The sequence below is a fragment of the Desmodus rotundus genome, chromosome 9 (genome assembly GCF_022682495.2).
Source record: "Desmodus rotundus isolate HL8 chromosome 9, HLdesRot8A.1, whole genome shotgun sequence".
In the NCBI taxonomy this organism is placed as follows: Eukaryota; Metazoa; Chordata; class Mammalia; order Chiroptera; family Phyllostomidae; genus Desmodus; species Desmodus rotundus.
The window spans coordinates 23,073,764-23,091,321 of record NC_071395.1 but is presented as its reverse complement, the minus strand read 5'-3'; the positions used below and the strand labels follow the sequence as shown (position 1 = coordinate 23,091,321).

At 41.4% G+C, this 17,558-nt stretch overlaps 1 protein-coding gene across 1 annotated transcript in view; it reads right to left on the bottom strand.

The window, feature by feature from the left end:
- MARCHF1 (membrane associated ring-CH-type finger 1) overlaps positions 1-17,558 on the bottom strand; it is a 538,948-nt gene that overhangs the window by 5,063 nt on the left and 516,327 nt on the right. The window contains 1 exon segment of the mRNA XM_071219163.1: positions 6,428-6,575. Coding sequence (XP_071075264.1) covers positions 6,428-6,575 — 148 coding nt within the window.

Sequence of the window (17,558 nt, the reverse complement as noted above, 5' to 3'; positions counted from 1 at the left end):
ATTATTAATATTTTTATTATACAGCAAAAGATAACTGATATATCCCTTAAAAATAGAGCTAGTACAAGTATTTACTTTGTAGGGTTTTTAGTGTGGATTAAGTGAATTAATAGTTCTTGACACATAATGCTATCAGAATGTAAGTTGTTATTGTTGTTGCTGAGTGATTTACCATATTTTTGCCTTGTATAATGTGCTCCCATGTATAATATGCAACCATGTTTTTGGTCCAAACTTTCAGGAAAAAAAGCTTTCATTTTAATTTTTCAATTTATTTATTTATTTATTTATGTTTAGAAACAAGACCGATTATCGTATTCCAGCATACTATTTTGCATACGGATATCGTTATTGCTTCCTAGAGTTACACTTTTAATGTATAAGTATAAATAAAAGAATTAAAAACATTTATATAGCTATAGAATTAGTACTACCCATGTATAATGTGCATCCTTATTTTTCCCTCAAAAATTTGGGCAAACAAGTGTGCATTAGACACAGCAAAATACGGTAAATGCGTCACATCTTTGCCTTAATGGGTTGTAGATTAAGAGTGAAGCTTTCACCAGTGCCTAAACTAAGACCCTTTTAACTTCATTGGGCTTCAGCCTCTGGCTGTCCTTCCTGGACTCTAGGCAATGAAAAGCAGGGATCCTGGAGAGGACAAAGTCCGGTTAGCAGCCAGCCCAGCCACTGGCATTTGTCAACACTACACCTCCTCACCCTGGGCCCCCGGGCATCCCTTGTGATTCTAATTCCCTTCATGGGAAAATCTCAGAACTCTCACTAGAAGTTAACTACAATAAAAGGTCCTGAAATGCTTCAGTGGCTGCTCTGTGTGTAGCATTTGTTTGGAGACACTTATGCCAAACTTTCAGACCACAGTGACAATGGCTTGTAAGCTGGGATCTACCCACTGGCCCCTTTCAGACTCATCTACTTTCCAGCAATATTGTTTCTTTGAAAATATATTTCATTGGAAACAGAACGGGGTCCGCATCCCTCTCCACTGGAGGTACGCATGGTGCTAAGTCACCTGTAACGTCTTGCTTCTCTGTTTACTCTTTGAAGTTCAGCTGGGTGAGCCACAAACTCCAATGTGGGTGTTTATAATATGGCTGCAGGTAAGGCAAATTACTGATTTCCTCATCCTTAAAACAGTGCTCTCTAAGGCCTCTTCCAGCTCGTGAATTCGAATTCTCTGCGTACTCTGCATATGTTATGTAGAAGGCCTTGTGACTGGGCAGGGACAACGTATATTTAGAAATAGTAAATGTCAAGTTGGGATCTTTCGGGGCGGATGCTTAGGTTATGCAGAGTTATAAAATGTGTTTATATAATCGTGTGTAGGAGTGGTAGAATTGAGGCTTGGTTTTCTCCTTTGCTTTTATCCTGGTTGCTTCTTTCCAGTTGGTATATTATTTAAAAGAAAGAAGAAAGTTTCACATATTTATAACCTTTTTCTTGACTTGTTCTAATGGTAATACTCACTTTGAGGAAATAGCTAGGCTATGTGTGCACTGCTGTGTAAACACAATGGTTTAATTTATCTGATGCAAGGTCAAGTTCATGGTATCTGTGAAAGATGAATCATAAAAAGAAATTTTGGAGAGTATTCAGTCCAACTTAGTTTTACAATGGAGGACATCGAGCTTCAGAGTGATGACGACTCTGTTCGCAATAACCAGCCAGTCAGTGATCAAGGCCAAACTGGAGCCTCGGCCTCCGACGACCAGCCCAATTCAGTGTGGATCGTACAATATTTGGATTGTTAACAATAACAGCCCATGTAATTAATTTTCAAAGGAATAGTTTAAACAATAATGCTGAAAAGGAAAATATTGTATCGATTTGCTGGGAAGTGATTTTTAACACATACTCTAAACAGATGGTTAGAGCCATGGATCTTATCTGCTGGACTCAGCCACAGCCAGCCAAAGTTTTGGAGCCTTGGCTAATACCAAGTGCTCTATGAATAATGGATCATGGCCCCTACCCTGGAGACACACAGAGGCTTACAAGGGAATCAGTCATGAGGGAAAAATCAATTGGTTATGCTAGTCTCTTACGGTGTACACATTTAAATAATTCTGGGGCAACATTAAAATCTGTACCTACAGTCTTGTTAATAGATAGTATAATAATAGATTATATTTTTCTTGGTCTGTGTTTTTGTGTTTTGTTTTCAACACTCAAATAGTATACTGGAGCATTCTTCTAGAATATGCAAAGATAAGGCACAAAGAGCAACTGTTCTCCCAAATTAGAGTTGACAATGTGGGTGATTCGGGATGTTAAGGTTTCAAGGACCATGTTTCTTTTTCTTTCTCTTTTCCCCACCCTTCACAGGTGACAAGAAAAAGAGTGAGTGAGAGAGCTCTCTGGGGCATCATGCATATTTCATCTGAAAGAACAAGCATTTAAAAACATGAAGGGATTTTTTTTCTTCAGGATTGTTATAACAGTTTTTAAAAATTGCTGTTTTATAGTCAACCTCAGTTCTGGTGGAAGAAGGACAACTTGTTCCTATTCACATACTTTTGAAGGTTTTCAAGATGGATTGAAAATATGTTGACTTGGTGCAGTTTTTTTCCCCCAAAACTTGGCAAGTTGATTCAGGGTCAGCACTTGCAGTCCCAGTGCCAGAGGAAGGTGAAAATAATTACCACTCACACAGGTGGCCACCTGCCCGTGCTTTGGGAAGTCAGGCTTTAAATACAATTTAAACATAAGTACACATGATGCCATTTACAAAAATCACTGTGGTTTCCCTTTGAAATTGGCTGAGTTAGGACTATTCCCCCTGGCTAGTGGCTCTTTAGAAATAGCCACGGGCACTGCTTCTTCATAAATATCTTGCTTTTTAATTCAAACAGTCCAAACACCAAAGAAAAAAGTTACCTAATTTTCACTTTTAAGAAACGGAAAGTAATTTTTTAAAAGTCTATGGCAGAAAGCTGACCCTTGACTATAGGTATATATTTATGAACATTGACCTTTGACCATCATTCAAGTTTCTCTATTGGGAAATCTAAGGAACCCGACTGACAATCCATGAAGAGACTGTTTTCTGAAATTCTGCATCTATCCAGAACTGAGAAAGAAAAAAACATTTTGAAGAAAATATGTGAAAGAAAGATTAATGATGGGAAAGGCTGGGTATGAGGCATTCACACTTAAACAGTGCTTCTGTGGCATTGACTGGGTCACTGGGACCCAGACACCGTGCTCAGCAGCAGAGGTGCGCTGGAGAGCAAGCCTGGCCACTCCACCTGCTCTGAGCTCAGAGGCTGTGGGTGAGGGGCAGACAGTTAAGTGAGCCTTTACAATAATGCATCCTGATGGGGCAGAGCTTCTCAGCCTGGGCGCACGAGAACCACTCAAGGATAGTAAAATCTAAACCTCTGGGGATAAGACTGAGGCTCTGTAGTGGCCTAGAAACTTCCCAGGTAATTCAAATTAGGCAATCCAAGGTGGAGTAAGGGGTGGGAGAGGAAGGTTAAGTGCACGTTGCTATAGGAACACCTGGTTCTCCACACATGGAGGACATCACAGTCGCTTAGCTTCTTAAGCACAAATTGCTGGGCTCAACCCTCAGAGTTTCTGATTCATGGGTCTGGGGTAGAGAGAAGCCAAAATCTGCATTTCTGCAACAAGTGCCCAGGAGATCTGGTTCAGGAAACACATTTTTAGAATCACTGTCTAGTAACAATGACTCTAGTGTGGGCAGCTGAACTAGGTGTCCCTGAGGGAGTGAACTGCAAAGGCGGCGGGGTGGGAGGGATGATTAGGGTGCGGTGAGCCGTGTATTTGAGTGTGTGGTGGTGGACAGGAAAAGCTGGGAGGAGGGGTTTCATGAAGAGAGCAAAGTCGAGCAAGGGTCTTGAAGTAGATTTGGGGAGCTGACGGATGTTCGGCATAATTGTCTACAGCCAGGTCATGGTGGAGCAGAGATCTCATTAAAGAGTTTGGGATACATGAGTATTTTAATAATGGCTAATTAGGGATAGGATGTAATCAGGTTTGTATTTTGTAAGTTTGCTGGGAGCACATTATTGAGCAGGGGTTAATAGAGAGTATCTAGTTAAGAAGCTATTGCAGTTTTCATGTAAAAGATATGATAGTTTGCACATGGATGGCGGCTGTGGGGGAAGAGAGAAATGGACAGGTTCCAGAGGCACATGGGGCAGAATACACGAGACTTGGTGATTGACTTAAGGTGGAAGTGAGGGAGAGGGAAGAGACTGGAATGAAAACTGGACTGGGTTGGGTTCCTGCATGTTAGTAAAGCCTTTTCCCACAGGTGTCAGAGTGGGAAGTGGTAGGAGGTGATGAGCCTGGACACACTGATCTTGGTGCCTGAAGACCTTTAAACAGAGACAGACGTTCAAGAGGAAGGTAGATGCATGACTGGAGTTCAGTATGAGCTGGGGGTACATTTGGAGGATTATCATCAACACAGAAACGATAACTGGAGACAGAAGGATCTCCACGGGACCAGAGAGTGAGCACACAGAGATAAATGGAAGGAACAGGGGTGGGGGGTGGGGGAGCCTGGGCTTCTTGGGTTCTGGATTGAGATTGTGAAGTTCCTCAGCCACCATCCACTCCACTCCCATGTCTCAGAAGTGACATTGAATAAATGAATGTAAGAGAGGGGTTCTGAACTGTCTATGAATGAATGACATGAGATTGCTTCTTATCTAGGAGAAGTGCTCTTAGTTTTTCCCTCTCATGTGGCTGAGGGAGGACAGAAGGAGCCCTGCAGATGAGGGCAGTCAGGGTCACCAAGGGCAAGGGCAAGGCTACCCTGGGGCAAATCTATGAGTACTCTCAAATACTGAACTCCAGGCCAGACATCTACACGCATCCAGTCCCTGGCCATCATGCCTGCCCTGGATTGCTAGGAAAGCACTTGAGTCTGAGGCCACACGCTGGGTATAGGAAGGTGGGGGTGGCGGTGGAATGCCTCTGTTTTTCCATACGTGCACAACGCAGTGTTTCTGGCACATTTTCTGTGACTGGGCTTGGGCCAGTACCTGCAAATATAGGGGACGTGGATTTAAAAAATAAATTCCTACCCTCTTGGAAATTATTTAATACCGCATCTCAGGAGCAATGCATAATGTAGTTGCAAACAATGTAGTTTGATATAAATTGTATAAAAAATGAGTTAAGGTTGAGCCAAAAAAAAAAAAAAAAAAAAAACAAATAAAATCTCACCCTACCTGTGTTTCTAGCCACAGTGCTTTCATTCTTTTTCAGAAGACATTCGTTTACAGCGAGATCTGTAACTCTGTTGCCACCCCTCCCTGGGACCTCCCTCCACACCGAAATTACTTAAACCACATCCCAGTGCCTCAGGCGCGTCCTCACTGCCCCTGGTACAGGACCCGGCCTTCTGCTTCGGAAGGCCCTGGGTGAGCTCAGGAGGCTGCGCACTGCTGCCACTATGAGGACAAGTGTGAGAATGCAACGTCCTCTCCTGTTTTTTTATAAATCACAGCAAACTCAGAAGTAACAAAGCTTTCCCTTTAAATTTTTTTTCCTTTCCCCTTCTTTTCCTCACTTCTTCACATCTTTCTTTCATTTTCCTCTGTTTTTGAGAAAGGAGCATAAACATTTTCATAATACTGTAAACATAGTGTGTTATCACCCAAACAATTTCTCCTATCCCCAGGGCTTTATTATTTCCTCCTCCCCTCCCACACCGTCCCTGCCCACCGCGAAGAGCGCGGGGGTTAGGGGAGTAGTTCTCACTATTTTACAAGTTATGATTGCGGATATATGCCAAAGCTGTAGAGCCTGGCTGGAAAGAGAGCTGCGTACCTTTAGAAGTGAAATAATCTTTTTAAACGACCTATCCATTTTAAATGTTAGAATATGCCTTAATGATTTTTAAACATCCTTCTTTTCAGACTTCACAATCAAACCTAGTATGTTTAAAATTTCAAACCATAGTGTTAACCCACTCTATCACATTATATGGTATTAATTAACAAGCTATAACATTCTCTACTAGAGTATCATCTTAGTCATGTTTTAAAAGAAGCAATGACTAGGGTGAATTAAATAAAAAGCTTCCATTTTTACAACTGTTTGCCTCTGCACATCAGGGAGAACCCGATCCTTATTCTTCTCCGTTAAAGTCGGGAGTGGATGACATATGGGTATTTCTCCCTACTAAGGTCTACATGGACTTGATTATTAACCTCACATCTCAGCTCGGGACTCCACATATCGAATGCTTTATAGTCAGAGTATTAATTAGTAGCATAATGGGAGAAGACTCAGTTTTCAGTACTGGTGTTTGCTGGTGTTTCATTCATGAAGGTAAACGGGGGAAATGGTTTTCCTACCCAGCTCTGGGTATCGTCAAAGAATCCAACAGAGGAAAAAGGAAGAGACCAAACTCTCATGCTCTTACCATTATCATTGCCTTGCTTGATCTCCTCCGCGGTCCGGTCTATCAGTACATACAGAGACCAAACCACACAGGTGATGGCGATGACATGGAATGTGACAGAGCAGAATATTCTCCTCCTTTCACTCGTGGTCATCTGTAGTTTCTCCCACTGCAATCATAAACAAATGACACAAAACTGCATTTCCAACTCGGAAAACTGGCCCCCCATTTCTATCCCACATGTCAGTCAGAAATGGAGGGAAAACATTTCCTTTCAGGTGCCTGCATATCACTTCTTTGTGATACTAGGTTATAAGTAGTAATATGTAATTTCTTCTTGGATGAATGCATGGCCTGATATAGTGTTGCATTTTTCAATGTATAAATCTAGCAAAGTATTGAAATGGCTGGATAATATCTGTGAGGGAAAGCCAATGTGGGCTCACAACTCTTCCTCCAGGAAACACTCATTTTATTGTCCCCGCAATGCGATTTCAAGAACCTGTGATTCTTTGCGTTTTTTACTTACTATGCTCTCGTTAAAGCAAAATCTTTAGAACTTCGAAGACCCCACCCCATATAAAATTCCATGAACAACTCAATCGAAAACAGGAGGGCATAGATCATGTTCCACAAAGTCTTGGCTCTGTGACATTGGCAGAGTCCTTTAATTTCTCTGGGACCGCTTGCTTCATCATAAGATTCAAATTGTGGCCAAGGCTGCAACAGAGAGCTTTGTAAGAGGTTATCGTTCTTTTCTTCCTTTATTAACAGACTGGTAATTCTGTGAGGGTTGGCATAATTACAGTGAAAAGCTGCTTCCCAGACTTCCTTGGCAGAGGAGGACATTGGCTGTCTTCCAACAATGAGATATGAGTGGGTATCTACTTGAATCTCAAGATTTTGCCTTTCTGACCCAGGAATTGTCTCTTCCTCCTTTCCTTCATTTTCTTTTCTTTGCTGCCTGGAACTCATAATTGACAGTAAGAGTCCCAACAGTCATCTTGCCACCTTGAGAAAAAGTCTTGAAAATTGGAGAGACCTGAGCCCTATCAGCAGCAGCACCTTCAGATGCCACTTCCATGCAAGGAAAGTAACGCCCTGTGTGACAAAACCCCATTTCTCAGGACTCTGCCACTTGCTGTCAAATGCAAGTCCTGGTCAGTGACACCAGTAGAGTCCTCCCAACTCCCTTCCAGTTTGATGATTAAGATTCTGCGATTTCATTTGGAAGAGAACACAACGTGTCAAGTCTGATTATGATGCCCCAGAAAGCCCCTTAAACATTTTAGTGAAATAAATGTTTTATTGGCAAACACTATCCATTTCTCTCCTTTTACTGGCCATTCATCACACAGTTTTCTTTATAAAGATTTGTCAGAGCCAATTAAAAATTCACACTTCAGCTTGTACTTTCTTTTTCATCAAACTATATTTTACACAGTATTTCAAGTAAATAATGGAGAGCTTCTAGTGATGTGGCTGGGGGAAACCATATGCTTCAATCTAGAATCTGCTTTTAATTAACTGATATTAAATTGAGAAGACTGTAGTTTGTATACCTTGGCTTTTTACCACAACTTCACATATCTGTGAAAGCCCGATTTTTAAAAGTTTGTTATTGATTTATTGTAATGTCAATTTGACTAATCTGTGTAATTATAGAATCAAATATTATCATTTGGTTATAGCATTTTGTGATTTAATAACTATTTCTTGAATTACCTCAATATTCAATATGACCAAATAAAAAATGTGGAATGGTACAAAAACAGCAGTTTTACATGTTCCAATTTTCTAAATGTCTCAAGTGGGTGAGAATACCTTCAGTAACAAAACATTCCTATCAACTCAACCCTCAGTTGCAAAACTGGCTCTAGGAAAAAAAGTTAAAATTGGGTTTCCTAAATTTGAGGAGCATTTTGATGCAGTGGTGAAACACATTCTTCCAAATTAATGAGCCTCAACTAGAAATGTAACCGGGGGGGTTGACAAGGATGGATCACAGCATGTAAAGACTCCTGGTTCCAGACAATAGAAATTCTGAACTTGTCACTTCCTAGTCTAAAGTATTTTAAAAAGAAATGAAGCGTGAAGGGACCATCCAACATTCCTACTTTCCTTTATAAATCCTTACAGGGAGGGACTCTTCTGGAATTCACTGGTCACAGAACACACGTGAATGTGATACCACAGCGCCCTCTGCCGCGTAATCATATTACTGTATACAATCGTCAGCGCAAAGCATCGCCAGAAATCACTGTATTTTTATATAATGTTCACTCATACCCTTGCACTTTCAGGTTTATGTACAAAGTGTGAACAAGTTTTACAAGCCGCCACATAAGGAACGGATCGAGAAATCTAATTTTAACCAAGCTGTCATGGAGGGGCCTTAGTTTAATATTTGGGATGCTGACATTCGATACCAGTTAAGAAAAGACTTTGTGATAGCAAACTGAGAATATGCACACAAGCACTTGCGCTCCCCTGCCGAGTTTTATAAAATAATGTGCGCTAATGTTTACTGTTGTGGCCCCTCTAGAGGGACTATTAGAGAGGAGCGCCTCTCTGGGTGCAGGCAGCAACACCTTCAAAATCACCTGGCACCCGTTAGAGACGCTGATTTTCGTGCCGCACTTTGGAATCGCGCACGGGTGGCTCTGGCCTGCAGTGGATGGAGCGCAGGGGTCTGCCACCCGCAGGACGCATGGCCTCAGCCTCTTTGATTTAGGTTATTTCTGAGTCAGATACTCGCCCTCAAGTCTATTTTAAGGTAATGCATGTTCCTCCGAGTGGTCTCCATAAAACTGGTGGAAATGCTAAGGCCCAGCCGCTGGGAAGGCCACTCGGCACAGCGCACCAGCCGCTCTACATCCCTTCATACTAACAACCCCCACCTGCCCCATTAGTCTTCCGGTTGTCAAGTTCTCTTTAAAGCACAGGTGGCAAACACAAGGCCCGAGGGCCTAAAGCACAGGTGGCAACCACAAGGCCCGAGGGCCGAATCTGGCCCTCCACCTTGTTCTATCATGCCGGGCACCTTGTTTCTACCCCGCGGCCAGGCCCAGTTAAGGAGTAGTTACATTTACACAGTCCTAAAATTACATTCGGCCCTTTGAAGGCAACCCCAAGGCTGATGTGGCCCCCGGTGAAAATGAGTTTGACACCCCTGCTTTAAAGCCTTCACAATGGGGCATAAGCTACAGTGGGCAACGGCCAGTTTTACAAAATCTTATCTCCTACACAGGCAGTCTTGGAACTTGCTTTAGGCTTTGTAATTGCCGGGTCTTTGGTACCTGCCTTATTGTTCTCGGCTTTTGATCCCTTGGGGGAAACCTCTCAACAGTAGAAAGAATTGAACAGAACTCTGTCACTCACTTAGGAAAACGCTACTGGGAGTTACAGAGTAGTTTCAGGGATGTAAACTGCAGCATAGGGAATACAGTCAATAATGTTGCGATAAGTATGTACGGGCAGGTGGGCACTTGAAATATCAGGGAGACCACTCTGTAAAGTACGTGGTTGTCTAACCACTCTGCTGTACGTCTGAAACTAATGCAGAACAATATTGAGTGTAAACTGTTACTGAAAAAAAAAAGCTACTGTATTTTTCTGAAAAGACATCCACATTGGAATATAAATTAACGCAAACATTGTTTCTGTGAAACCTTCCATCTGCTCTAGCTAAATAAAACGTTGCAGGTTTTCTAATTTAAATTGCTTATATTTATATTCTGTCCTAAAATATAAATAAAAAAATACCGCCTCATGAAAATGCTTTTTAAATATTTGTACCAGTAAACTAAAGGCAGTTTATTTGTACAATATCCAAATATACATGATGGGGGTTGCTTAACTACATCCATTTCCTTTTCCTCCCAACAGTTCCACTATATTTTCCAACTTTGTTAACAGAAAAACCAGAATTATCAACAAATCTATGGTGCTAGAGCAAACAACTACCACCAGGTGGCGCCAAGCCCAAACTGTTGTTATTACAAAAATCATTGTTCTGTTTTGTTTCTCCTGTACAACCAGACCCAGAAGCTCCCAGCCAACAGGCTTCTCAGGCTCTTCCTGGTCATTTCATCAGTGCAGCATAAATCCCAAACCACACTTTAACTGTTTAAAATTTTCTGACCCTCTCTGTTTATCATATTATGGTGGAGTTTACGGGGCCAAGTTTCGGAGAGTTAATGTGTGTAAGCACAGAACAGTGTCAGGTGCCTATGAAGAATTTAGCAAATGGTTATCCTAACTGGGGGAGTTAGGATGACCTGCAGCACACATCCAACTGGGCTCCAACTGCACTCATCTTCTTTTTGAAAACCCCATGGGAGGATGGGGAAAGGGTGAGTTGGATTTGTGCATGCAGAATTAAGGCAGCCAAAGCCGATCCCCAGCTATTTTTCAAGTACAAACAGACTTTTCTGAAAAATGAATATCTTAGGAGGGAAATACAGTTTTATTTTTGTTAACTATTTGTACAAAGAAGGGTAAGTGGATGAGTTACTGTGCATATACGAGGTACATTCATTTAAAAGACTGCACAATTATAGCTTTTTTGTTAGGATTGAAAAAAATCACAGATTACAATATATGCTCCGGTAAATTTTCATAATTTTTGCCTGGAAATTTAATTTGAAATATTATGTTAATTCGTCCCAAAGAAACACTGTTCTGGGTGATAGTTTTCACAAAGGGACAAACAGGGACTGGAACATTCCAGATCACATGAAGGCATTAATGTGAGTGTTATAACTAGTCTTCTCTGAGTAACATAGTACATGAAAGGCGGTCTGACCCAGAGGGTCCAGAATTGTGCCCCAGGCACCTTTGTCGAGCTGTCTTAGTGATTGCAACACCCAAGAAGTTCCTGGAATCGATAAGTAAAAGAGATGCTTCTTTTTCTTCAAAGGTAATTAACTGGGCTTTCCACAGATGAAGACTCAATGTTTGCTTTTTCCAAAACAATTTTTGAGACCATCTGATATAACGGGAGTTCCCTGAGAGAGCTCACCTTCCTGTATTTGTAAAAAGTACTTGGAAAAGTGCGATGGAGGAGAAAAGTAGAGGTGTTAAAACAGATCACATTCAACTTATAACAACAACAACAACAAATCCAACCACTTTAAAGCTTTAAAAATAGGTACACTTATTTAAGAAATAGTAAAAGCACATTGTATTGAGATGCTTGCTTATGATGGGAGCCATCAGTTACTAAAAACTGCAGCTCACTGCCGATGCGGACAGAGGTTTCAACTACCAGAAGAGAAGTTGTTCAAATGCAGACACCAGTAGAATCAGAAGCCAACAGAACACAGAAGATGTTGCAAAAAAGTGAGAGGAGTGGGGAGATATGGGGAGAAGCAGCGGGTGGGGTCATGGGTGAGGAAAGAAGAACATTGTGACAGCAAGAAGCCACACGCTCAGGGAGGCCCTGGGGCACAGTGACTGGGGTCAGGCAGACCTGGATTAAAACCCTGAGTAGGAAATCTCAACTATTTTAGGGTGGGTAACCTACCTCCTTAAGCTCTAGTTTCTCACTGGTAAAATCGAGACAGTGACGCTGCCCCTTGTGGTGGGTTGTGGTTAGAATTATACGAGAAAACATCCATCAACCGTTAGCCCACAGCCTGTCCTCAGGAAAACCCGGGGTCCCTACTGCGTTTAGGAAACGAAGTGTTACCCAGTTCACAGATGTTTTATTAGACCCAGAGTGAGCTTTAGAAAATTATCATTATTTTTGAGTCCCTGGAAATATCACAAATTTCACTTTGCCTTACTCCCACCACTCTGCTACTTCACTCATTTATATTACCTGCTAGGTACCTGTGGGCATCGGGGTTTGTGACCCTTGAAGTATTAGCATCGACAAGCAGCATTTTCCAAAGAGATGGAAGCCACCGTGTGTAAAACAGACATCCAAAGAGCCGTGGATGTCAGAGGCCAACATGAGGAGGTGCCAAAGGGCCACCAGGCACTAAAAGATGCCCAGAAGGGAGCAATTGGAAGATCTAAGTTATTGTACTGATATGCTAGAAACTGTTATGTGAAAATATCAAGCTTACAGATAAGAATAGCCTAAAAATACTATGACCAGTAAATTCACAGTTACTCAAATATTTGTAAAAAACAGTTTAGCTCTATTATTCAGTAGGCTTTATCAGGATTAAATTTTCCTCTTCTATAAAATGTATGTTACATATTAAATGTATATCTCAATACTTGTGAATTTGATGTTATATTAAACCATTTTCTTAAAATCTTTTCTTGATTTCCCACTGTTTCCTGTCAAAGACTTTACGAGATGGGATTTCCTGTTTGGGGCAAGGTATTTGAATAAAATTGTCCACTAGAGGGTGCAATGCTACCACAAGACGATTTGAGGAAAAGGAACAAATGCTTATTTTACAGGTCTATCTAGAAGGGAGCTGTTACGTGGTACTTCGGCACACCTGCATTGAAACTGCTATGGTAACAGTTAAACTAGCAAATCCCCAGGTTCTGTCCAGGTCCATAGCGGAGGGCCTAGGAACCTGCATTCTTAATGAGCACACCAACCGAGTTTTATGCGTGCTGAAGTTTGCGAATTATTTCCCTAAGGAGAGAACAATTTTTGGAAATATTAAATAAGAAATAAGCTCTAATTTATAATACTTTTTCTACAAGAGTAAAAATATTTCCACCTCTCCCACCCTCCTCCAAGAAAACCCCACCCAAATCCGGGTTGATTAACATGTTGTCATGTAAGAACACGAATTATTTAAAGACTGAACAGATGCCTTTAAACAAAGTTTCTTTTAAACTATCTAGCCAAAACTTGATTTTCTGTTTTATTTTGAAGGTTATGGTGAAAAATATTATCTTATACTTCGGGGAAGAGATATCAGTATATTACTGCTTCAGGCACGTTGAACCAGCAGAAAATCTGGGTGCCTGGCCATGGAATACCTAATTAATCACAGGACCGTGACTTCATAATGAATACAAAGAACAATTGGATTACGTTTCATAAAATGGCATATTCCTTCCTCTCCAGAGACTGAGGTCCTGGCCTCGGATTCTTGGATTCACTACTGCCATCTGCACTGCCCTTTCCCAGAAGCCGTTTCTCCTATTTCTACCGTGTGGCGCTCCCTTCCTGCCTCCCGGTGAATATCCTTAGCACATGAGGGGCCAACACAGGCCACTTGTCAACCTTGGTGCCTAAAATGATCAAAGCCTTGCTGTTTTGGAGAAAGTGCCCCTCCACGGGGCAGAATCACAGAGACTGGGAACATTAGAGGATGCCTACGAAGACCCAATTTTACCCCCTCATTTTCTAGGAAAAACGGACACCAGAAAATGGAACTGATTTGCCCAGGGTAGATTTTTTTTTTTCATTCAGGGGCTAATTATCGAAGCATCCCAACATATCAGATGTTTTCGAGGTGTCAGGGAACAACACAGCCAAGATTCCCGCTTTCATGAAGTTTAAAACGTTAGGGTCATAACTGTGGAGTTTTGTGTGTATTTGTTAGAACAGGAGGCTGTATAATTGTCCACTGACAACAGATAATGGGCTTTGATTTTGTGCTACTCTCCCCTTCCCCAGTCTTTTAGTTGTGTGTGTGTGTGTGTGTGTGTTTAGTTATCTTTCTAAGGCATTCCTTTGGGTGGCAGCACAGAAAAAGAGAAGTTTCTCCATAAAATCTGCATTGTACAACAGGGAGCCCAATTTCACTGACAGCCCATTGTCGAAATGCTGACTTTCCTGGGTAAACAAAAACTCCTACAACCTATCTCTAACCTGCTTTAACAGTAGTGTCATATCTGAACGTCATGTGTGACATGATCGAGTTTGTTTTGTGGGGTTTTTTTTTACTCTCAGAATATTTTAGCCACATACAAATTTGAAAAAAATAAATCTGATAAATATATTTAATTTCTAAATTAAATGGCAATCAATGAAGCCTTAATCTCTAAATTCTGATTCAGATTTTATACTTCAACTACAATGCAAATAATACAAATAAAACAAATGGTTTTCAGTTGTATGAAAAATCAGTTTTTTCAGTAATTTGATATGAAGTATAATTAATTGGCTTAACATAATACCTTTAAACTTGTTTTGACATTTTAGAGACTCAGCCTTTGCTAGGAATTCTGTCCTAGAACTAAAGACATTTTTTTAAAGAGTCCTTCAGAGTTTCCAGGGGTATATACATTCCCTACATTTTGTGTCAAAATATTGTTTGCATTTTCTTTTTCTGGGGAGGGGTCCATAATTTTCACTGGATTCTCAAAGAGGTCCAAGACACTCTCCAGATTAAATGCCCTGCCATTAAACTGTTTTCCCTAGAACTGATTTAATAGTAATATCTCAACTTTTTGCAAAATCAGGAAGCACCGGGCCAGGGAAGGGCAGGAGGTGATACATACACTCTCCACAGGCTGGAAATGAAACCTGCAGTTCAGGAACTAGACATGTGAAACAAGAGTGTTTACTCCCACAGCAGAAAGGTCTGTGTAAAACAAAGGGTTTGTTAGGCCTCTGTGGACCTAGAGGGTTTTATGCTAAGTGAAAAATGCCAGACAGTGAAAGACAAATACCATATGGTTTCACTTACATGAAATATAAAGAACAAATTAAGTGAACAAATAAAACAGAAACAGACTGACAGATACAGAGAACAAACTGAGGGTCACCAGAGGGTCAGTGGTTTAGGGGGCTGGGTGAAAAGGTGAAGAGATTGAGAAGAACAGATTGGCAGTTACAAACTAGCCATGGGGATGTGAAGTACAGCACAGGGAATAGAGTCAATGCGGTTGTAATAACTGTGTATGGGGCCAGGTGGGTACTAGACTTATCAGGGGGATCACTGTGTAAGTTATATAAATGTTTCACCACTATGCTGTACCCCTGAATTAGTATAAAATAATATTGAATGTTAAGTGTAACTGGAAGAACGAAAAGATCATGTAGGGACATGGAGTCTAAACTACCAGCAGCATGCTAGGTAGAAAAGACAAGGTTGTGGTCCTGGAGTTCTGCAAGCATTTTGTGCATCAGGCAGGGGGAGAAAGACGTAGCTGTTCTGAAAGGATTTGCATTAGCTCTAGACAAAGCGGTGGGAGAAGGCGAAGTGGGCAGTCCTGGGACAGGAGCAGCAGAGCCCAGGAAGCTCAGGTCTCCGTGAGAAGCAGAGGCTCCTGTGGTTTTGCTGCGCCTGGCTATTCTCTTTTTAGATAATCTCAGAAATAGCCACCTGGGAGTTAATTTGATAATTCCAACATACACCAGGGAGGTGAACAGTCTTTTGTTGGTTGAGCACTGCAATGATTAACCCCTTTTTGTCTCTTCCTTCCTCCCTCGGGCCTGCTATTAATTTAATTTAGGACATCTCAGGATTTTCTCCTTATCAACATATTTGGAAAACAAAAATAGCTCTGCAGCTGGGATTTCCTGGATTCCAAGTCCCAAAAGCTGATCCTCAGCCTGCTGGGTGGTGGGAGAGAAGGTGAGACGCTCGTGCATGGTCACCTGGCAATGTTCGAATGTGTCCCTATATTCTGTTCTACGAGAAAGATGACTGTGTCCTGTCCTACCAGCCCCCCACCGAGTTTTCCTCCATTTAAGAACTCATCCTGAACCAAGGGGACCTTTCGGGAGGCTCAGTGTCCTCCAAACTGAAACCTTTCCTTATGAAGCAAAGGAAGGTTTCAGTTCCGAGGACACTGAGCAGTTTTGTTCTGGACCTTCAAGAGCCCTTGCCAAGGACTCTGTTTCATAGAATGATCCTTTACCTCCCTCCCCCACCTCTACCCTCCCCCTTGATTTTGTCCTTGTGTCCTTTATAGTAGCTCCTATAGACCCCTCTCCCCACTATCCCCTCCCCACTCCCCTCTGGCTATTGTTACAATGTTCTTAATTTCAATGTCTCTGGTTATATTTTGTTTGCTTTTTTATTTTGTTGATTATGTTCCAGTTAAAGGTGAGATCATATGGTAGTTGTCCCTCACCACCTGGCTTATTTCACTTAGCATAATGCTCTCCAGTTCCATCCATGCCATTGCAAAGGGTATAAGCTCCTTCTTTCTCTCTGCTGTGTAGAATTCCATTGTGTAAATGTACCATAATTTTTTGATCCACTCATTTGCTGATGGGCACTTAGGTTGCTTCCAGTACTTGGCTATTGTAAATTGTGCTGCTATGAACATTGGGGTGCATAGGTTCTTTTAGATGGGTGTTTCAGGGTTCTTAGGGTATAATCCCAGCAGCAGAAGGGGAGAAAATGCAGACAATTGTAACTGAATAAAAATTAATTAATTAAAAATAATAATAAATATATATATAAAGAATGATCCTTTAGGTCTGTTTGCTGTCCATGTGGAATTTCTTGGGACACAGGTGAAATTCTAGAAACAGCTTCCATGTTTATTCCTAGCCTAAGTGAGAAGTGAGTATGAGAGGAAGTCTTATTCAAAAGTTTATTTACTTATTTAGTAGTGTTATTTTTGATGGAAAGCTAATAAAAATGGGTTGGCCTTGCTTCTTTATGTCCTTCATTCCCAATTATTAAAGTTCTGAAAATAAACACCTTTCTCTACTGCCAATTCAGTGGTCTGTTTCTCTAGTGCCATTGGATTCCTGCAAAGGGATACAAATTAAATGGTAAACCAACCCAATGTTGTTCTAAGAATTTGTTGTTATAAAGACAGAGAGGTGGAGTTTAGCTACCTACATTGAAAATGGAGCAGGAAGGTATAATATTTCCACTAAATATCCCCTTCCTGTCAAAGATCACACAAGCTTTCCAGTGCTTGAGCTGAGCATGATAAAGGGGGAAAGGAGAGAGGTAACTTTGGGTTATGTGAAAATCTGTGGAGTTGTGTGGGACAGAGATCTGTCTGAGTAAACTGCGAAGACTGAATAAGAACATGAGGAGGTGGGAAGAAGGGACAGTCCAGATAATGAAGAGCCTTGGTTATCAACCCAAAGCACAGGAGCATGGGGCATGGGATTGACATGGACTAATGTGCAGAGAGAGGTAGGAAATGTTCTTATATTTCCTTCATGGAGTTTTGTAGCTCAGTTGGTTGGGGCATCTTCCCAGTATGCCAAGGTTGTGGGTTTGATTCCCGGTCACCAATGAATGCACCAATG